At 39.1% G+C, this 23554-nt stretch overlaps 1 protein-coding gene across 6 annotated transcripts in view; it reads left to right on the forward strand.

Annotated features, from left to right (window-relative positions):
- The window catches only part of LOC128734921 (ral guanine nucleotide dissociation stimulator-like 1), a 204234-nt gene that overhangs the window by 99987 nt on the left and 80693 nt on the right, over positions 1-23554 (forward strand). For 2 of the 6 annotated variants that reach the window (XM_053829322.1, XM_053829321.1), the window contains exons 2-3: positions 8035-8503; positions 22508-22612. In XM_053829322.1, coding sequence (XP_053685297.1) covers positions 8156-8503; positions 22508-22612 — 453 coding nt within the window. In that variant the 5' untranslated portion in view covers positions 8035-8155. The remainder of the gene's footprint in view (positions 1-8034; positions 8504-22507; positions 22613-23554) is intronic. The other 4 variants (XM_053829324.1, XM_053829326.1, XM_053829323.1 and 1 more) reach the window with 3 other exon arrangements.

A 23554-nucleotide genomic window follows, 5' to 3' on the forward strand; every position in this document is an offset into this window, starting at 1 on the left:
CAGCCAGTCAGCGATGGATGGGGACTTCCATTTCAATTAATATAACATTCAATCCATCTCCCGACCTGTGCGGCTGTCCATTTCAATAGAAAAAAAGCGACAAGTGGACGTACAGTGTTTTTTTTTCCTTGACAATGACACTCTACTAACGTAAGCATAATTCGATTCCAACAGGGGGAGCTAGTAACGTGAAGTAACGTTACAGCTAAGTAAATATGTACTTTCCAGTGCCGGATGAAACACACCCTCGAGGGTAGGAAATGAGCATTAATTTTTTACGCAGAGTAAACATTCACTTACCGAAAAAAATTGTTATCCAAGCGCCATAATGAATGATATTTTTCACTGTTTTTTGGCATCGATTTATCTGTGGGAACAACCTTTTTGGCAATTACTAATTTAAACTAATTATCATTGTTTTCATAATTTGAGCGGGGCGGTGGCAACCATGAACCGTCTGTCTATGCCGGCCGGTTTTAGTAATAAACCGGACTATTTCATTTGCCCGACCTATTTATAATGCTAAATTTTCTGCGAATTCAAACCAATTCGTAGAAATTTTAGTGCATCATTCGCCATTTGGCTGAGTACCGTTCCTAGTTAGGCATAGAACCAGCAACCGTCAAATGCAACCGTAGGCAAAATATGCATTCTAACTGTTGTAGTAAAATTCATAATTAATTCGGTGTGAAACACGTGCGTACCTCATAAGCGCTTGTTTATTTGCCTTCCGAGATTTGCCACTCAGTAGCAGTTCAATCTTATGATGGTTGGTATGAATTGTTCTGTAAACTAAAATGTTAGCTGAAATGACTTGCTTGTAATTTTTTATGAGTCTGCCGGATTTAGTTATGCTGCTCGATAGAAGACAGCTGGTTGTTCCGTAGTGGCACTAGCTTGGTCTGCAATTTATACCTAATGGTAATTCATTCCATTCGAGTTTACTACTAAACGGCGCAAAACTAACATTTTCCAAGTCCTCGTGTTTCGATTGTCACTGGCACCATTTTTGATGCGTACGTGATCTACTAGGACTATGTGAAAAGCCCGTTCTCTATAAATGCAGATAAAGGAAATAGATTCCTCACTCCTTAGCATGGATGAAACTAACTGTAACGAATAAACTTTATAAAAAGAAGATAAGAGCTTATACAGGATTCTCTTGCCAATATGCCGAAATGTGTGGGCAATGTAATGAATGATTGCATATCATTTTTGTTCAAATATCGAAGAGTAGGAGATAATTGTTTCATTAGGCTATTTGGCATTGTTTCCGAGTGTTCTAGTGAACGAAACTACGTTTATTTACAGGAAGTGGCCATCCGGGTGCTGGATAGTAAATGGAAAAACAAATTTAATAAATATTTGTTGTCAAGTATACTCTGCAAAGAAGAACATAATTTCACTAATTTTATAAACAACCGATACGGGCGCCCATGGGAAACCTCTTTCCGCGATTTCTATGCTCACATATTACGGGCACGCTGAGAACATTTCAATGATAGAACCAAACAGTTGCGTCGATGGCGGTATGTGGACGATATTTTTTTTTAATTGTTTTCGAAGAATCATAAATTTCGAAACATATGTATAAATAGCACTCATCCTTGTTTCTTAATAATATTACGAGGAACAATTTTTCGTAGGTCTTCAAGCTTGTATCAAAACCAATTCGACATGTACGGAACATCCGTCGGTAGAACTTAACCAAAAGCATTTTTTTTAAATGGCGTCAGGTTGTCGTACATCTTAGCAAGACCTGCTCTAGACTGTTTTCAAAAGAGCGACCATAACTGAGTTGGCAGTTTTCAAGTTTTGATTGCTACGTATCCGGTTCCAATGTCTCAGTTCTAATTTTCGAACTAAGCTATAATCCGAGATTATAACCGGATTCGAACCCACAACACCCGCCAGGGCATGTGGCTCGCTGGTACTTGTACCTTTGAACCATAGAGGCGCTGGACAAAAGGAGACTGCAAAACCCACTTATTAAGATAACGACGCGTCTGGTTGGGTTTTAGACACAAATTGTGCCTCTTCCTCCGTCTATTGTAGATAACCCACGACCGAGAAGTTTAAATCTAACTTGTTTTTACTGGCAGGACGACGACACTATGCAGGCCCTTACGACTTGCACGGTACTACATGCGACGTTGTCTGTCAGCGTGTTAGCCGCGATTCTCAGCGCGGGTTTTCGGGGGAAAGGCCCCGTTCCTATGAAATAGACTAATCTCATGTTTTTAGTCTTGACCTTGAAATGCGGTCATACATATAAATTAATATTTTTTTGAAATTGTGAAACGGTCCTTACCTTTCCACTCTTTCCCCTCGTTCACCAAAAAATTTTAATTTCTTTCTTCTACCGTCCCTTCATCTATTGTAGAACCACCGTTTCAAAAAAATATTAGTTCCAATGTGCTAGTTCCAATGTCCTGGTTCCAATGCACAGTTTTAATGTCCCAGTTCCAACGTCCCGGTTCCAATGTCTCAGTTTTAAATTTCCGTTTCCAATGTCCCAGTCTTAATTTCCCTGTTTCAATTTCCTAGTTCCAATGTGCTAGTTTCAATGTCTTGGTTTTGGTGTTCCAGCTCCAATGTTTCCGTTCCAATGTCCCGCCTCCAATGATTCGATTCCAATGTTCCCATTTCGAATGTCCCAGTCCCGATGCCCTAGTTCTAACGTCCCAGTTCCAATGGCTCGGTTCCAATGTTGCTGTTCCAATGACCCGCTTCTAATGACCCGCTTCTAATGACCCGCTTCTAATGATCCGGTTCCAATGGACCCGGTTACAATGTTTCAGTTTCAATGTCCCAGTTTTAATTTCCCAGTTTTAATTTTCCAGTTTCAATTTCCCAGTTCTAATGTCTCAGTTCCAATGCCCCGATTCCATTGTCCCGCTTTCAATAATTTGGTTCCAATGTCCTGGTTCCAATGTTTCGGTTTTAATGTATCAGCTCCAATGTCTCGGTTCCAACGTCCCGGTTCCAATGTCCCGCTTTCAACTATCCGTTTCCAATGTTCCCATTACCAACGTCCCAGTTCCAATGCCCCAGTTCTTATGTTTCAATTCCAATGTCCCGGTTTCAATGTCTCAATTCTATATTCCCGGTTCCATTGTCCCAGTATCAATATCCCAGTTTTAATTTCCCAGTTTTAATATCCTAGTTCCAATGTCCAACTTTTAATACCCCGATACCAATGTCCCGCTTCCAACGATTCGATTCTAATGTCCCAGTTCCAATGTCCCGGCTCCAATGTTCCTATTCTACTGTCCCAGCTCCAATGTCCTGGTTGTAATTATCTGATTCCGATGGTCCCAGTTTCAATGTTTCGGCTTCAATGTTCCAGTTCCAATGCCCCAGTTGTAATGTCCCAGTTCCAATGTCGCAGTTATATTATCCTGGTTCCTATATCTTAGTTCCACTGTCACCGTTTCAATGTCCCGGTTCCAATGTGTCAGTTTCAATGTCTCAATGATCCGATTCCAATGTTCCACTTCTACTGTCCCAGATCTAATGCCCTGGTTCTAATATCTCACACTGTTGGGGAAAAAAATGCTTAATGCGAAAAATGTAAATTCAGGCAAACTGAAAAATTCTTGATATTAGGCCAAAAATAAGTCTATAGCGAAGGTGAGAGTCGAACTCACAGCTCTCCATTTCTAGTCGAGTGTGTTGTTTAACCAATTACACCACTAATGTCCCAAATTCAGTGTCCCAATGATCCGATTCTACAGTCCCAGTTCCGTTCCATGGCAGTGCAAAAAGACATACCATGAAGCTGTTTAAAGTCTTCTAGGACATACGTTTCATCATCCATTATAACGCATGGAAACTTCGGTTAATATTAGCGATAAAGCTTACGAGCGCGTGTTTTGGCCGTCGTATTTTGCCTCAGTCCTCACCTTGAAAGACTTCATGCCTTGTCGTTGCTTAGAAGTGTGCACGAATGTTGGCGACATTTTTATTTTACGAGCAATGGTACGTACAGAAAGATCTGGTCTCTTCCGTAATATTTGTTTTACCTTTTCCGCCTTGTGGTGGTTCCTCAGATCCGTTTTTGTTCCACTTCCCTTCTTCCTAGCTGTTGTCAAGCGAGTATCGAACGATTTTAAAACACTGTGAATAGTGCCTTGGAGGAAATCCAAGCTTTTTGGCAAGTTTTCTTAACGTGAGATCCGAATTTTCATTGCGACCGACCACAATTGCTTTTCGCACCTGCTCTTCTTTCGACGCCATTTTACGCTGAGCGCTTGTAATATAAACAAGTATTATATTTTCAGAAGGAACAAACATACGTCTACCACTCTGCAAAATATTTCACTCATTGTTAATGTATTTCCGAAGTTGTGTGTGTGTTTAGGGGTGTCCAAATTTTGTCGCGAACAAGCCTTAGAGGACGAACTAAGGCACAATATAAAGATTTTAAGCAGTAAATTTCCTTTAAATCTTTCTCAATTTTAGCAACAGATTTAAGCTGTCAGGAATTTCAGAATGCTATGAAATAATAGCAGAATAGCGAGGGTTAAACGAAAGCTTGGAATCGAGTACGATAAAGAGGTCGCCAACTTGTTCTACCTCCGGAGAGTATTTCCGTCTATGTTGTAGTCGAAGAAAATTGGACTCTTAATGCGGTGAAATGTGACTACCTCACAATTTGCTGTGCTCATAATCAAGTAGTTCAACTTGGGCCAGTAAGGCGAAGGCAGCTAGTAACCCTTGCAGCCGGCGACAATCATCGATGGAAAAAGCAAAGTCGTGGGCATGAACATCTCAGCACAGACAAACAGACATAACTCTTGGAAGAAAAATCAACAAAAATTATCGTACCTCACATTTAGCCTGAACACTAGCACCATCTATGATCGACATTCCCAAATATCAAATATCAATATGGGTGTCCCTCGAAGTAGCAAGTATTTTTTATGGGGAATTCCCCTTCTTTCGTCAAAAAGCGCCACTTTGACCAAAACGGAGACATTCCTAACTAAGCCCAAATTTGAAATGTCGGTTTTATCGGTACGATGAATGGAAAACGAGTGTTATGTCTGTTTGTCTGTGGTCTTAGTAAGACTTGACCCTTCTTTATCGAGAGACTTCGCAGCCGGCTGTTACTGTACAGGACAGTTACGGGGTTAGTGCAAAAATCCGCCTCCCAGTTGGCTTCGAGGTATGACGCTGGCCTAATAAGCCAGTCGTCGTATGCTCGAATCTCGACTGGGAAAGGCTGTAAGAGTCAATAGGATCGTAGCAACTGGCCCTGCAATTGTCCTGCATTCCAACAGCTGGCTGCGAAATCTGTCGTATAAAAACAGAAGGTCAATTTTCGATAACGGAATGTAGCACCTAGGCTTTGCTTTGCTTTTGCAAAAATCTAACAGACTCTATCTAGCAGCACCGCCTAGTCGAAATTCGAACATACGACGACTGTACATAATCGTCGATGGAACGCCCGGCAAAAAAAAAACAGATTCGAGATCGTCAGCGTAGATAAGTACGCATTGGGTTTCAAACAGTGTAGCTACGTCGTTGAAAAATAGAGCGAATAGCAAAGGTCTCATGTTGCTTCCTCGGGGAACACCAAATTCATTGTTAAACGTTGGTGAAACGGTGTATTCCAGCTTGACATAAATTCGAACTGTCTGTTCGAAAACAGACACTGAGGAAACCTGCAAGTCGTAGGCGAAATACGCCTCTGTCAAGAACAAGCACTTGTTAGTAAGCACTAAACAATAAAATTTGGCTAAATTATCAATTATGCTAAAAGGTCGTGATTTGCCATATGACCATTATGACAAAAGACCATCATGCCAAAAGGATTTATGCCAGATGGCGTTATGCTAAATGACTGTACGCCATATGGGGTAGCCCCTTCTGATCAATGTTGAATCTCTGTTAATGCAGAAGCTTGTTTAAAGCTGTGTCTGTGGTTTAAGTGACTGTCAGAATTATAAATAAACAATTGAATTAACGGGTGACCACTAAAATTTTGGAATTTTTTCGAGGCCCCTATACTCAACAATAAACGAGCTCAGAGAGAATTGAGAGTATGTATGTGTTGGCTCTCTTTCTCCTCTTTTTGTCAATATTTTTTGCTTTGTTTATACTTGCCCAGTTTTGCTTAAAATGGCGTCGAAACAAGAAGCATTTCGGAAGCGCGCTGTACATTTCTACGAACTGCCACAGAAATATCGGCAAAAAGTATACGGTACAACAGTTAAAAAGCAAATATGTTGCGGCTTTCACTGTTTACCATATCCTAAGATGCCCAACAACTATTCGCAAGCAAGGTAGTGGAAGACCAGCCAAAATTATGGACGCAGAAGGACATCGTTCTCTTTCTCGTTTCTTCAACAACAAGCCCTCTGCTTTGGCTATCAATTAAGATGCACCAGACGAATGTTTGAAGAAAATTTTCATCGCATTACGCCAAAAAACACAATCGTTCCTGAATACTTGTTCGATTCCATTTTTACCCAAAACCCACGACCCGTAAAATCTGTCTCAGTGCGCTCAATCGAAGATTTCTTCGGGACTTTGAGTTCCTTGGTGTACAAAAATAACTGGAGAGCCACGGACAGCAAACAGTTGATTGGTAGAATCAAGAGATGCATTCGCAAAGTTGACATGACGACCGGTCAACGCTCCTGTTCCGACATCAAACGGAAGCTGCGCCGAATAGCCGATTACGAACCGTTTTCAAATGTACACTAATTTTTTTTCAATAATGGATAATGTTTCTTTAATTTCGGTAAATCAGATCTTCTTCATGTATCTTTGTCGCTTTTTGACAGCTTGAGGCAAGAATTCCAAAATTTTAGTTGTCACCCGTTAATAGGAAAGTTTCGATTGAATTAGTATTTATCTTGTTTTTTCTTGTATACTCGAGAATTCTTGGTCGAAATATTGGTTCGCCTGTCAAAAAAATTTTTTCATCTGAAATTACATGTTACTGAAACTTACAATTTGTTAAGTAAAACTATTTATGAGGGAATCTCATCGACATCAAAGCCAAGTTCTAATAAGCTACTGGTGGCGCTGCATTGACTGAGTACACAAACCGAAGGTAATCGCACTAATGAAATTAAATACCATGCTGTCAAGGACCTACTTATGCTGTTATTGTAGAAAACGTATATTTAGGTGGCTTCCGAAGTTCACACTCCAATAACGTTTCACGTTCCCACACAAATTGAGGATTACCGAGAATTGCCTGGTGGTTGGTTTTGCTTCTCGTCGTATTGTGTAGCTAGCTGGTAAACAGTGGCAAAAGGGAAACCTTTGCTTTGTTGTGAACAAATGAATCAGCTTTCGTTTCATCCGAATCGATAGTGATTGAAAAAAAATTGTATGCAGCCAGAAATGTGTCGCATGTTCTACCGTCACTGAAGTATAAGTCATTTCTCATTGTGCCACCGAATTCCCGGTGAATGGAAAATGGTAATCCAACATTGTGCAACGTAATCTCTGCGTGTAATAATCTTCCAACAGCATAACAGGGAACCGAACGGAAGACGGTGGGTGGTGGTTGCCTTGCATGTTCGGAAAAGCAATGTCAGTCAGTCTGTGCTGGGGTGAATGCTACCGATGCAGTTGGCAAAGCGGGGCGAGAAAACCTCGTGACGTTCAGCTTAGGATGGCCAGGGTGGACTGCACGTGACCTTTGCCGGTGGCGCCCATATGCTAAGAAGTGGGAGGGTGTATTAGCCGAGCCGTCCGTCGGTTGAAGTTATTAAAGTTCTAACGAAAGGGTAAGGGTAGTGCAGACGTTCCGACCGTCGTTGAGTCATCCTTGCTATACATTGTTGTTGTTCTCTGTGAGGATTGTTTTTAATCGTATACTGTCGTACTGGAGTTTGTTGAACATTCGCCCGTCGTTTATCAACAGTTGACTGCTGGCAGACCCATAATAAAAAATTGATGATTTGGTAATAAACCCCCTTCCGCACACGGTCGTTGAAAATGAACGTAAAACGGACTGATTCAGTTTTTCCCATCCATAAAACCCCCCATCAATTAATTCGCCATTTTCAGCAGTGCGTGGGTGATGTGTTCATTTATTAAAAAGCAGTAAAAAATGAAGCAAATAAAGTGAAATCAACCATATTGGGTGCTGAAGCAAAATAAGAAAAAAAAACGAACGAACTGTTGCTAGATGTTCTGCCCGAGCAACGAAACGCTGCAAAATCTGACGGAGAAAACGAAACTACTGGCACAGAAATGTTCCCAGCAGATCCGGGTGACCGCTGCCGGCGGTGGTGGTGGTTCGTCGGACCAGCTGCCACCGGAGCAGCAGCAAATTATTCGCGGCACCACGGCCGAGACTGGTGTGATAACGCAGCAGACCGGTGCCAGCCCCGCCAAGGATGCTGGCTCGAAGTCGCTGAGATGTCTGTGTCCGTGCAAAGGAACACTCAGTAAGATCATAGCGAAGAAGGTCGGCGTAGCGGTCGGACGGACGGACCCGCAGAGGCGAACTTCCACCACCCGGTGGTACGTAAAGGTAATACAGATGGCAAACTGACATGATAGTATGTAGACGATGATTTATACGGTTATTATTTTTTCTCTGGCGTACACATTCGGCTCTGATCAGCAATTTGCGGATCGGTGTCAATTACATTCCCCAGCCAGTGCCCCACCAGGGCTGGTGTAAGTAACTAGACAGTGGCAAGTCAAAATGAATGCATTGAGACAGGTGTGAATCAGTTTGCGGTGTTGGTGGGGCCCGCATTATGGGTTCTCCATGCGGTGATGTTTTGTTTTATAAACAACCGCGGCCGGATGCCGCACCGAGTTTTATGTTTATTTCTAGTTGTTTTTTTTTCTTTCGTTTGCACTCACTTGTACCCCTCCCCGAGGGGTTTGGTTTTGCGTCGTGGACGAAATCATCCTTGCCGCTCTGGCTTGGCTGGTTGTTGGTTGCAGCTTTGCCTGTGAGAATGTAAGTGAGCGAGTATGCGCTTCGATGATTGACAAACCGTGTCAAAATTGATTGTTTTGTATTTGATTCTGAACAATCGAGTGCCAAATTGATGCCAATTATTGGGCAATAAACAAATTTATTGCTTTGCGTTTCGGTTTCTGACTGGAACATGGCTCCCGGCTAGCTCTGAGTGTTGAACTTTGTTGCTGAATGCTATTCCGAGAACTTTTATTGGCAGTTAAGGGGATGCTGATTTGTGCAATAGATGCGTGGTAACAAGTGAATGAGTTCTTATTTCTTTATACAAGGTTTTCATTATTTGTTTTTACCAGAAACTTTATGACACTACGAAAAATAGTGAATCAACAATTGATTTTTCAAACGAAACCCAGATTTTTTTTCGAGAACTACACATATTCAGAACGGAGGTGACTAAAGTTGGCGAAGCACGACAATCGGTATCGTTCCCCGTGCGAATAAAACTGTCGCACAGTGGGACCATTCTGGAAAAAGGCGGTCAAAAGTTTTTTCTCGCTTTTCCTGACGTTTTCGAGCTTAGGTGTTCAGGAGAAGTTTCATAAAAAAATATTCTGCATCTAATGACATTTTCATATAATTAGATATTAAGGGGATAACAAATTTGAAAAAAAATATTTTGTATAGGAACTAGATAGCATGGTTATGTGTTCGGCAAAGTTGTAGAAATAACTAAACACTTATACTATATTTTATGGTGGTTCAAGCGATGCTAACTTTAGCTGCCAGTAGGTGCCTATTTACGGAAAAAAATACTTGTAAAACGGGCAGATATCAAGATGGCTTGACAATATAATTTTTTTTAAAACTTTTATCACCAATATTTAGTGGTTAATTTGTGGCTTCGAAATCCAATTTGTGGTAATTTGTGGTTACGTACTTTCTGAGATTTTTTCATAAAATTAAGTCAAGCCATCTTTGAAATTGATTTCGCGATAAACACATCGGATTACGATGTTTTATATCTTAATCGAAAGCTTTTTATTTGTGGTTCACGAATATATGATTTTTAATGTTGTTATTGTAAGTATAATCGCAAAAATCCGTTTTTTAAAATTTACAATAAAACGTAAACATATCTGCTGTTGATGACGTTACTTGAGCTAGAAGCCACAAATTAACCACTAAATATTGGTGAAAAAGATTTACAAAAAAATATTGTCAAAGCTGGCTTGACTTAATTTTTCTTTGGAAAACTTGGCTTGACTTAGTTTTTTTGGAAAAATCTCGGAAAGTACGTAACCACAAATTACCACAAATTGGATTTCGAAGCCACAAATTAACCACTAAATATTGGTGAAAAAGATTTACAAAAAAATATTGTCAAAATATTGGCTTGACTTAATTTTTCTTTGGAAAACTTGGCTTGACTTAGTTTTGTTGCAAAAATCTCGGAAAGTACGTAACCACAAATTACCACAAAATTGGATTTCGAAGCCACACATTAACCACTAAATATTGGTGAAAAAGTTTTACAAAAAAATATTGTCAGAGCTAGCTTTACTTAATTTTTCTTTGGAAAATTTGCCTTGACTTAGTTTTATGGAAAAATCTCGGAAAGTACGTAACCACAAATTACCACAAAATTGGATTTCGAAGCCACAAATTAATCACTAAATATTGGTGAAAAAGTTCTACAGTCCTATCGCTAGCAGGAAATTTTCAGCCCTTAATTTCATTTTAATTGGCTTCGCACATGCTGCAAATCATCACCGTAAGCGATATTTAGTTTTTAGAATGTAAATTTTCATATTTTATACAATAAGTAACGATACTTTTTGTTGGGTGAGCTTTTCAGAAACGTTTAACATTGTCCCATTTCGATTGGAACGAATTTTAATAGTTCGATTTGAACTAATATTTGATGGCAGTCGTTCAAACTCAAAATTTACATTTAAAGGGCTTTACTGAGCGTCACATACAGCTAGCGCCATTATCGACAGATAGCAGCATTACTAATAGCTCAAGTAACGTCATCAACAGCAGATATGTTTACGTTTTATTGTAAATTTTAAAAAACGGATTTTTGCGCTTATACTTACAATAACAACATTAAAAACTATATATTCGTGAACCACAAATAAAAAAGCTTTCGATTAAGATATAAAACATCGTAATCCGATGTGTTTATCGCGAAATCAATTTCAAAGATGGCTTGACTTAGTTTTTTGGAAAAATCTCAGAAAGTACGTAACCACAAATTACCACAAATTGGATTTCGAAGTCACAAATTAACCACTAAATATTGGTGATAAAAGTTTTAAAAAAAATTATATTGTCAAGCCATCTTGATATCTGCGTAAAACGGTAAAGATACTTAGTGTTTTCGGCAAGGTTTAATGAAATTCAAAGTTCTACAACTTTGCCGAACACATGACCATGCTATCTAGTTCCTATAAAAAATAATTTTTTCAAATTTGTTATCCCCTTAATATCTAATTATATGAAAATGTCATTAGATGCAAAATACTTTTATATGAAAATTCTCCTAAGACACCTAAGGTCGAAAACATCAGGAAAGGCAAGAAAAGACTTTTGACCGCCTTTTTCCAGAATGGTCCCACTGTATGTCGCTCTAGTAGCGTAAAATATACGAAACTGAACGTCAATTGGTTGTATTAATTATCAATTCCTCCGAGATCTCGGATCCAACAAAAAAAAACATTGAAAAACTAAACAATCGAATCACGTGGTCTCGGTAGAAAGTTTGAAATCGAAAAGTTCGCCCGCTGCTGCACTGCCGAAAGATCGTGTTGCACTTATAAATTTTAAGCACATTCACCGGTGATAAGTTGTCCGTGGAACCGAACCGTACGAAACCTGGGGGGACGCCTTCACCGCCAGACTCCGATGTGGTGGTGTTATTTTGCACTGGCGAAAAGCTAGAAAACCGCTTGTTCGCATTCGTCTTTATCTAGGAGGTATGAGCGCGCTCGAAACTTTTTCCGAAACGCAAAAACTGCAATAGAAAACAAATCAAAACAAACTACGGGGCGTTCTCCTCCATTCCACACCGCCAGCGGTCTCACCGGTACGTCCGACGGTACCGTTCCGGTTTATGGGCTGCAAACTTTTGCACCATGTGTTATTTGTACCGAAAACGAACAAACAGGTACGAGTGGGGCAAAAGTTTTCCACCGACTTTCAGTGCTCCCCTTGGAAACGCGCTGAAACCGACGGCTCATGGGCCCTTTTCTTTACGTTTCACAAAAAGGTTCATGTGATGTATTGAACTTTTTGCTGATACCAATTCTTGGCAGCAATACTTACTCTTGGGTAAAACACTACGATAAATGTGTACTAAAAATTACCTGTTGACAGCTGTTCTGATTAATTATCGTTAGGAAACGTTAGAAAAAGCATTCCGATTGATACGTATTGGGGAGCTAAAAATAATATTCTGCTTGTATGTTTGTTTCTACGTCAGTATAATACGCATTTACGGTCTTTGGAGAAAAAAAACCTTGGAAAGTACGCAGCAGTCCACTCTGCGTAATTTCCAATTCATCAAAACAAAACTGTTATAACTGGTAGTAGGATGTCTTTGCTTTGCACTGCTAAAAAAGGGTTTAATTTATAGAATATTGGACGATAAAAAACCTCAGTGGTGACTGACTACCCAAATCCAAAAATTTTGACTCGTTTCTCGGCAAATGGTGTAAAATACCACGAAATGACTACAACTAATTATTTTTTTAATTAATTGATGAATAAATTTGAATGGAATAATATGTCATAGATTCGTGTTAGTCATGGTCATGGGCTATTAGCAACAAACTAACAACAAAAAACAGCGAATGTCGCTGTGTCATCCATGCTCTCTTTCCCCAAGCATTCTCAAAGTTGTCATCAGCTGCCGTAACTAAAAGAAAACTCCAAATTAGGATCACAGCCAGAAACGATAACTTATGCTTAGTAACCAAGCATAAATAGTCACGCTACAAACATAGGTATTCCTAGTTGTTTTCACCAGTGAGAAAAGTCCGGATTTTATTTGCCTAAAATCCCACTGGAAAAAATGTAGCAAGTTTGATGTATCGGAGCGCAGAATACGCTCGAAAATTGAAGTTTGATGCCATTTTGAAATCCAAAAAAAAAAAAGTTCCTACAATATAGACTTTTTTTTAGCACGAGGGTGTCTGTACCAAGTCAAGAATCGATGTTGTAGACAGTAAATGAAACCGTTCTTGATAAAGTCTTGCTGAAGAATAATCATTTTTATTTCACCACATGATTGATTGTTTAGCGCACATAGTACAGATGTTTGATGTTGAATTCAATTTTAATCGAAAAGTTCGAGAGTACAAAAGGTATTCTAGGATTTTCATGCCAAATATTGCCTGCATGTTTGTGGTATGTATTCAAAAGTGATGCTACTTTTCGTATAAAATCTGTGAAATGTAGACCCTTCCTCGTATCGTAAATTTTTCAATAGTTAGCTTCAGAAAATTTATCAACTGCTCAATTGGGAAAATTGCTAGAACCATTTTTTTATTGCTAATATTCGAAACATTCAACGTTAGTAACGAAAATTCCACGTATCGAAACCAAGTCTCATACGTTTCCGCTTAGTGACGTTTGTATATTGCATGAGATATGACGAAACCAAAAAAGAGCAAAGCTCATTGTCTTTTCTCTCTACTCGCGAGATTTCAGGAAGTCTGGATGAATGATATATGGTTCGGTACAGCCATAGACTGATAAAATGGTTCGGTAAAACCATTGTTAAACAAAAATAATGGTCAGGTACGACCATTGGCAAACAAAATGGTTCGATATAGTATCAAATTGCCTGCCAGTTGGCTTCGAGGTATGACGCTGGCCTATTAAGCCAGTCGTCGTATGTTCGGATCTCGGCTGGAAGAGGCCGTTAGAGTCAATGGGATCGTAGTAACTGGCCCTGCAATTGTTCTGTACTTTAACAGCTGGCTGCGAAGTCTGTCGTATAAAAACAGTAGGTCAAGTGTCAAAGGTGTCGCACCTAAGCTTTGCTTTGCTTTGCTTTTAGTATCAAATTGAATGGTTCGATACGACCATAGATTTAATGATTTAGGCAGTCTTGCGAAGCCCACACTTGTGTGGTCTAATTTTCTCACACACGCGCACTCATTCTAACGAACACGCCGCCATAAGCATCCTTTTCTGACTCCCGCTCTTATTTCTTCATGCACTGCAACAAGTTTTTACGAGTGTGTGTGTTTAGCTAACAGCTACAGTCGTCGCTCGTCGTTCGTCGTTGCAGCCCGATCTGCTGATACCGATTGCTCGTGATAGCTCGCAGTCTCGCCCGTAGGTAGAATTAAAGGCAAAGATGAAGAAGAAAAGAAAAAGTAATGCACAATTTGTATCCCTGTGCACTACAAGCCCCACGTGCAGCTGATTGTTCAGAAGTTATTTGACTCGCGAATATGCTATGCAGGAGGACGATGTGAGGATGTGCGTGCACGAGTGTTTGGGTAGCAGAATGTCTGCACACAGCACCGGCGGCTGTTTCTTTTACGCCTGCGTGTGAGGCGTAAGCGTTGAATGCTATGTTTCTCATACCTTTTCGCGTGTGAGCAGGCATGGTTGACTTTTCGCTCGATTCGCAACATTGGATTTAGTTACGAACATCGCACAGTAGTCCAAAAGGGCGAAAAGTGCTCCTTTTTACCTTTGTTATACTATAACAAAGGTTTAAAAATTGGTCGAAAAATACGAAATTGATCCGAGGCCCGGAGGGCCAAGTCACATATACCAATCGATAGGGTTCGTCGATTTGAGCAATGTCTGTGTGTGTGTGTGTGTGTGTGTGTGTGTGTGTGTGTGTGTGTGTGTGTGTGTGTGTGTGTGTGTGTGTGTGTGTGTGTGTGTGTGTGTGTGTGTGTGTGTGTGTGTGTGTGTGTGTGTGTGTGTGTGTGTGTGTGTGTGTGTGTGTGTGTGTGTGTGTGTGTGTGTGTGTGTGTGTGTGTGTGTGTGTGTGTGTGTGTGTGTGTGTGTGTGTGTGTGTGTGTGTGTGTGTGTGTGTGTGTGTGTGTGTGTGTGTGTGTGTGTGTGTGTGTGTGTGTGTGTGTGTGTGTGTGTGTGTGTGTGTGTGTGTGTGTGTGTGTGTGTGTGTGTGTGTGTGTGTGTGTGTGTGTGTGTGTGTGTGTGTGTGTGTGTGTGTGTGTGTGTGTGTGTGTGTGTGTGTGTGTGTGTGTGTGTGTGTGTGTGTGTGTGTGTGTGTGTGTGTGTGTGTGTGTGTGTGTGTGTGTGTGTGTGTGTGTGTGTGTGTGTGTGTGTGTGTGTGTGTGTGTGTGTGTGTGTGTGTGTGTGTGTGTGTGTGTGTGTGTGTGTGTGTGTGTGTGTGTGTGTGTGTGTGTGTGTGTGTGTGTGTGTGTGTGTGTGTGTGTGTGTGTATGTATGTAATGATTTTTTCTATCGCCTGTTTCTCAGAGATGGCTGAACCGAATCGTTCGCTATTACTTTTGTTTGAAAGGTATTATTGTTTAGTAGATCACTATTGAGTTGCTTCGTAACACGACGTTTCGTTTAAAAGTTATAAGCAAAAATGTGAAAAATACGTGACACGGGTTTCTCTAGAACTACATGACCGATTTCAGCAATCTTAGTATCAAATGAAAGCTCTTATTAAAGCTAAGTTATTCAGGAATTTTTAATTGAAAACAAACAAGTAGTTTAAAAGTTATGCTTAAAAAACCTGTTTTGACAAGGTAAGAATTATCGCCTGTTTCTTAGAGATGGCCAAACCGATTTATGCGCTATTAGTCTCATTTGAAAGATAATATATCCTAATAGATCACTATTGAATGCTTTTTTGATTGGACGTTTAATTTGAAAGTTATGAGCAACCGTATACACCACACCAAAATTAACAATAATTTGTAATGATTTTAACCAAGATAATTTACCTAATTTCAATTATTTTAATATCAAACGAGAGGTTTTGACACTACGAATATATATGCAAAATTTCATAAGAATTGGTTGTAGCGGTCAAAAGATATTAACCCTCGAACGCTCGCGCCAACTTTTGTAACACAGTTACTCGCGCGCACAATAGCCTCAAACCAAAGAAAACGTGCGTACTAGAGTTTTGACTGGGAAAACTTGGTTTTAGGTTTATCGAACCTTTAGAATAGTTTCTTGAAATTAAAAGCTCTATCGTCTGGGGCAATCTAAATTTTGATTAATCCCCCTAAAAGTGAATAAAAAAAAATATTTTTCTTCAGTGTCAATATAACACATTGATGTGTTCTGCAAAGTTATAGAGCATATTATTACAAGAAATTTTGCTAAAGACAGTAACCTTCTATCTCTGCAGCTAAGATAGACAAATCTTATTTATTGTATATGAATTTGTAAAATCAGGTTTTATATTTTTGCTATTTTTGTAATTGTAGTATGACTTTTTCATGTATTACAAAGTTGTACAAATGATAAAAATACACAACTTTGCTGAATATAGTATACCTCTATATTTGCTTGTTTAGGAACTGTAGACCTTTGATTATAAAAAATACCCTAATTTTGACTACGAATTACTCGACTACCAGCAGACGGATACATTTTAAACATTTTACATTGGGTAGTTTTGTTGCATACAGACACCATTTTTATATATGGAGAAACGAGAGAAAATTCCACTTGGGGTCAATTGCGGTACACCTCGCTTGCTGATTGCTTCGTTTCTGTGATGGAGGTTTATGCTGATCTATTTTCCCAACAATTTAAATTATTAATGCATTGAATAATTATGACATTTTGTTCAGAATAAGTTTATTGAAGAATATACGTTAGTTAGACAACGATTTGTAACTTTATAACAATATGGCGTTGAAAAACCTACACGTGTTGTACAAAATACAACAGCGTGAGAGTAACCGAAGGTTAATAAAAATTGATGAAAATTATTCTAGAAAACTCTATTGATGTGAATCAAATAGAATGGCATTACAGGAAATTATGCATAGTTCAAAAACCTATAAACTAGAGCTTTACTAGGCAATGAATATGTTAAAGAATAAGATTTCCGCTTACAACTTACTTTTATTAGCACTTACTCAAATTAATAACAACTTACTTATCCTTACTCAGCAATTTCATGAAAAAAGGATCTATCAAAATTTAAAAGTGTTCCTATTTTGTTCAAAATTTGTAAACTTATTCAATTTTCAAAAATTTTATGTAAACCAACGCATTACGCAACGTTGACCAATAGATTAATTATGGTGCGAAAACGTGTCGATTTCTATCTCAAACAGCAAGTAAGACCGTATAACAAAGGTTCCTTTCACCACTAGGTGGATTAAATCGGGTTTTTTTCTAGTGTCTCTTGTTTTCATTTTATCATTTATGGTTTTCGGCACTTTTGTCCGTATGAATATCCCCTTTAAACTAAAACTGTCAAAAGTTCGTTATCGCTTACTATAATGAAAATAAAAAAATAATTCTTTTGTGTTAGGAAATATACATATATTTTCTTCGGCAAAGTTGTAAATATGGTAAAAACAAGCAACTTTGCTGAAGAAATAAAATTCATGTCTTTATCAAGTGCTGAACTATAGGCCATACTCTTTTAAACTTCTTGAAAAACTAGTTTCTCATAGGGTAAGGAACGAGTTAAGCAGTGTCACCTATTTTAATCAGTTGAACATAAATGAGCCGAAAATGCACTTTTTTATTCATATTTTCAAAATCTTTTGATAGGATCATCTTCACAAATCACTTAACCATACATTTGAATCACACAAACACAATTTATTGGGTTTCCGAGAAGAAATATGATGAATTAAAAATTGTTGTCCAAAAACATACATTTTTCAGCTGCTACAGGCAATCGCCACCTCGCTACTAACGAATCCATTACATTTTTCAGCACTGATTACAACCACTCTAAAAGTCAAGCACTCAATTGTCACATACCATATTATTTACTCTCTTTTTTTTATTATCTAAGGCTTTGTCACTAGCCGAAAGTTTTATTATTTTCTAACAAAACTGAAAATAAATTCTGAATTGACGGAACCTGTTCACCACTAGCAGCAGCTGCAGCACAACTGATGAACTATCGTGTTGCCAAGACACTGTTTCGGTTCTGGAAATAAGAATTTTAAGTTTGAAATTAACTGAAACCTCCTATGTTGAAAACTTGGTTCAATACTTTCAAGAGAAATGTATGTTCATAATTAATTTTTCTTTAATAAAAACAACACAAAAGACAGCTTTTTCAATAATTTTCGAAGATTTTCTCAGTGATTTAATAAAGCAACGATGTGTTTCAATGTTATTTGCTTTGACAACACTGTTCTGAGTCGGATCGTTTGTACTGCTATATGTTTACCTCTTTTGTTCTCCCACCATCCTTATGAACACCGAGTGAGACGTCAAACTCGCAGTTTCCCATAAGAACACCAGAAAATAAAAGAGACGACGAATACCGTTTGCCGAACGGTGCGGTGAGTGTATTCCCCAATAAACAATTTAGACAGATGGCGTTTTACGCGTCAATGCCGAAACGCTATGCCGATTAGTAGGTCGCGGATAGGAACGCGAACTTACTGAATAGGGGGAAAAGTTCGAGGGTTTTTTAAGGGGACGTAAAAAAATTCAGATTTCAGGATTGCTTAAAAAAGCACCTTGCGGGTGAAAATGGGTTCGGTCTGCTCAAAATTAGTTCCGCCGCTCCAACTTTGAAAGCGAAAAATCAAAAGTTTAGCTCAACAATAGTGTCTTCCAATGGTAACAGCTTGAAGAACTAAAGATAGCAAGAAGATTGGTATGCTGATATCCCCCACTTAGTCAACCCATCGCTTGTAATAAGGTAAAACAATCACCCGCTTAGACTGCTTAAAACTAGTTCTTTACTTTATTTAGGTTATTTTAGTTACATTTAACAAGAATACAATGTTCTAGGCAGTTATCGAAGCTCTCAAAATACACGTTTTTGCAGAAGACCGTAAATCTCTTGGACTTTTACTTGCTGAGTTAGCGCATATTCAAGCTTTAAATTTCCATATCTTCACGAGCCTTTGGGGTAAAATGGGGCAAGCGGATTTATGAAATCAGCGCTTCATCTTAAAGCTTAAGTCGAGTACTATAAACTTGTATATGTTCCGCTTGTCCCAAACCACCCTAATGAGAGTACGGCAAGCATACGTTTTATGTGATTCGCGTTTGCGAAAGCTCGATACACGTTCTTTTTTTCTGTTCGTAGATAGACACATGGCTTCTTCGGCAAAGTTATAGAAAATATAAAAATAAACAATTTTGCTAAAAAAATGACATTTCTATCTCTATCGAGTGCAGAGCTGTAGAGCATTTTCTTTGGAAATTCTTTAAAAATGAGTTTTTCGTATTTAGCGCATGTTGGTTGCATTTTACAAGAGTATATGGTTCTAGGCGATTATTGAAAGACTCAAAAATCCTGTTTTTGCAGAAGGTTGCAAAGCTCTAGGACCCTAGCTCTAGGATGAAAAATCAATTTTCAAAAAGTTTCAAAGAATATGCCTTATAGTTCAGCACTCGATAAAGATAAAAATTTTATTTCTTCAACAAGTTGCTTGATTTTACAATATTTACAACTTTGCCGAAGAAACTATGTCTATATTTCTTAACACAAAAAGGTTATTTTTTTGTTTTCATTACAGTAAGCGATGACGAAATTTTGACAGTTTTAGATTAAGGGCGATATTCATACGAACAAAAGTGCTGAAGACCTTAAATGACAAAAAGAAAACACAAGTCACTAGGAAAAAAGTTCCGCTTTTCGCCCTTTTGGACCACTGTGCATCGTTGAATTAAGTATATGGTTCGGTATGACCATAGACAAATGAAATGGCTCGGTACGACCATTGTTAAATGAAAAGAAATGATTCGGTACGACCATTGATAAATAACAATGAAATGGTGTGCACTTTAAAATTGATATTTTTCGGAAAAAAATAGGTTATCGGTTTCCACTTCATCAGGGCCGAATATACTGTACTGTAGGGTCAGTATATTCCATGTTCCGATTCGTGTTCGTGTTTTCATGCTAAATGTCGTTGCCAACAATCCAGATAGATTTTTTCTTCCATTTTCACTTTTTGTTTTCCGGTACAGTAGGCTGTTAACCTAAGGTTCGTATCCCGCTGACGCGGTTGCCATCTTAGAGATGGGCGGGAACCACTGTACCCCCTTCTCTGTTAGCGTACGACAACCGAGGTTGCGTACCCCAGCCGGCACCACATGGGGTAGGGGTAGGAGTTGGTGAACGGAGATTATGGAATGCACATGTTCACCCTTTGCCAGGCCACTTTGTACTGTGATTTGTAAAAATTTAGGCGATTTTTTCGCTTATTGTTGCTCTTGAACTTTGTTCTGAAATGTTAAGTAAATTCGGAGTAAAATCGATGCTTTCAGTCAGAGTAAAACCACTAACATTATGCTTCTCGATAGTATGTGTTCTAAGTTTAATGCGATTATTTTTATGTTTTGATAGAAAACTGAGAGTCTAAATTAAAAAACAAAAGAAAAATGTCCTGGCTGCTACTGGCCATTGGATCAAAAAAGAGGGGTCCAAGGATAAATAAACCGATCTGAACAGACTAGATTATCTGCAATCTGAAGACTTGCAACTTTGCAAAAAAATTGCAACATTCCGGTAACACATGGCAGACGCCATTGAAAAATATGAGAAACAACAATGACCCTAAATTTCTACCTTGTGGGACACCTGAGGGATTATGAAATTCAACTGATTCCCTTGATTCCAGTGTTATGCACATTCGACGATTAGTCAGGCACGACTCGAACCAGCAGACGAGGCTTTACGACATACCCTAACGATCGAGCTTGATTACCAGAATATAGCGGTTGACTCTATCAAAGCACGGAAGAATGATGGAGCATTTGAATTGCCTTTAAACAAATATAAGATTTGCACATACAATAAATGCATTTAAACAAAAATTAAAATACGAGTAAAAGTGCAATAAAAATTAGCTATGTACAAAGAGAACACTCTACATCACGAATCATGACATAAAAAATCAAAAATCAAAAGGCGAAAGAACTCTCACGCAATTCGGAGACGTACAAAAGTCCTCCCAAGTCATTTTAGTATGTCGAATTTATCTGTCACTCGTAGGTATTGTAAACTTCGTACTGTGTGTCGTAGTTAGTCAACCTTGAATATATAAATACGCCGAAAAGCTGATGAAGTTAAAACTGGTCACGGTCGGTAATCACACAAACAGGAAAGCCCTGCGCGAATCCGCAAACTTCCTCCCATTATTGTGTGCCACCTTGACTAACTTCGGCAGCAGTATATTGTGTCATTCATGATGGACCCTTTTGTTCAAAATCTTATATGTAGTAAGTACACTTTTTTTTTTCTTCCGCATACTTTTTCCGTAGAGATTTTGTGTTCGACTCTCGACATGACGGGGAACGTCAGCGAACAATGAATGAAACAATCAATTGAAAGAATGCTGGCGACACAAAAAAATTTTTTTTTGTATGATTAAAACATACTGGGATACGGGTTCGGTTCGGACCGGAGCGGCAGGCGGAATGACAATGCTTTTGTTATGCTGTCGAACGACTCATTTCACGAGTGACTGTTTAGAATAACGATCGGTTTGTTATATAGTCAAACCCGCAGCGTAAGTTAAAATAACAAAAAACAGTGCTGTTCGGCATCGGCTCGACAGTGGGAAATAATGAATGATTCATCCGAGTTGAAATTAGCTGTTTTTTTTTTCAACAAGGCCCGGGATTGTTAGTGTGTGCTCGATGCACATTAGCGGCCACCACCTGCCTGCACAGTGTTACCTGTGCGCGAATCGAAAAGCGGGTCGAGTTCGGATTTATAAGCAGATCACGTATAAACTGTGCACCATCTGTACAGGTGCTACAAGTGATTGATTTAAAAACACGTCTTTGGCACAAGTTTGATGCGTTGTATATGGGGTTGTATAATTTAGATGTGCACATTATTGGTTACTTAATCAATTACCTGGTGCTTTCACTTGCGGTGTTCGTGACGGCGAATCTTACTAGCCGAAATTCATACATGTTTCGAAGGTATATTAAGACCAAAAGACTAATAGTATAGTATAACATCGCCGATTTGGATACAGAAAACTTCTGCGTTGAAGCGATTTGGGCTGTTTATTGAAACAGAACTTTTGTCAAGTTTTTGCGATTAGAGTGAAAAAAAAAAACACTGGAAAATGACACAAAATACCTAAATTTTAAACAATAATGATAAACATCTCCTACCTTGAAGCACATTTCCCCCCGATTACCTGCTCCGGTCTTGTGGTTTGTGATTTAGCCTGACCAAAAGCTCATCATTATTATCACCGTCACCATCTCGTCCAGCCCAACCATCATCATCGTTCATCGACGCTCCCACAATCTGCCACAGTCTGGCCGGTTCTGGCAGATTACGAAACCGTCTAACCTTTTCAGCGACCTTTTTTTCCCCGCCGCGTTCTTATTTTTTTTGCCCCTTTTCGTTTCTGCACTAATTTTCCAACCGGCAAATGATTTAATGAGAAACTTTTCATCTCTTCCCAGCAGCCCACCTGGCGACTGTGGGGCGAGGAGCGCGAGGAGGATGCCATCTATACCGTCTACCTGAAGAAGGTCCGCTACCACCGGCCGACACCGAGTGCCAGCAGCGTGAGTATCCTTTCCGTTGGTTTATGCTTTTTTTTGCTCTCTGTCTCTATCTCGCAACTCAAGATGTTGTGCGCCGATCTTTGGCCAAGGGGCTTAGCGTCCGCCCGCCCGCAGCGGAATGAAGAAATGCTATTACTGATCGGGCACTAATTAGTGTTGGCTACTATTATTGGTTCAGCTTAATTAAATGCCCGTTTATAAGACTCTTCAGAGTCTTCAGTCGGCAGGGACGGTTTCTTTTGCCGCCCGTTCCGTAAATTGTTTATCTTCCTCTGTGCGGTGTCGGAGAAAATGGAACGTTTATAAAATGTAGTGTAGAGAGCTAATGTTCTTCAGCTAAGAGGAGCAAGTAAATGCCCTCGTAAGATTCATTTCAATAAAGATGAGATTTTTTAAATTAATTTAATTCAATATCCTTCTAATGTGGGTGTAAATTTTTGATATCAATTTCAAATCAATTCTGATTTCAATTACCTAGCTGAGTTCTTAATTCGTCTTGAATTAAGATTTTAACAATGCCGAGATAAAACTAATACAGTGCTTTGTCAAATTGAGTTGAGTAAACATATTGGCTTTAAAAGTAATCTTTCAAGTAATTCATCTTAAAAGCACAAACCTTAGTTAGTAGATGTGTACTGATTTGTCGGAGTTGAGCTTTCGCCCGCACTGCGTTAGTTTGCTAAAAGTCCTAGGTTTAAACGGCCATTTTGGAAACAATTCAGCTTCTTGCGTACACAATTATTGTACTTTGCTATAAACATCATTATCTCAGTGCCAGTGTGACAAACAGCAAGTGCAACCGAAGTACAACAACAAAAGTTCGACAGCGGCTTCAACATGGCGCAAGAAAATTTCACTGGAAGAATCAAGGCAGCGCAGGAAATACTAGAACTGTTTCGTCTCGAACAAACGACGCTGACCGAAAGCATCGGCACAGATCCG

Source organism: Sabethes cyaneus, chromosome 2 (genome assembly GCF_943734655.1).
Source record: "Sabethes cyaneus chromosome 2, idSabCyanKW18_F2, whole genome shotgun sequence".
NCBI lineage: Eukaryota > Metazoa > Arthropoda > Insecta > Diptera > Culicidae > Sabethes > Sabethes cyaneus.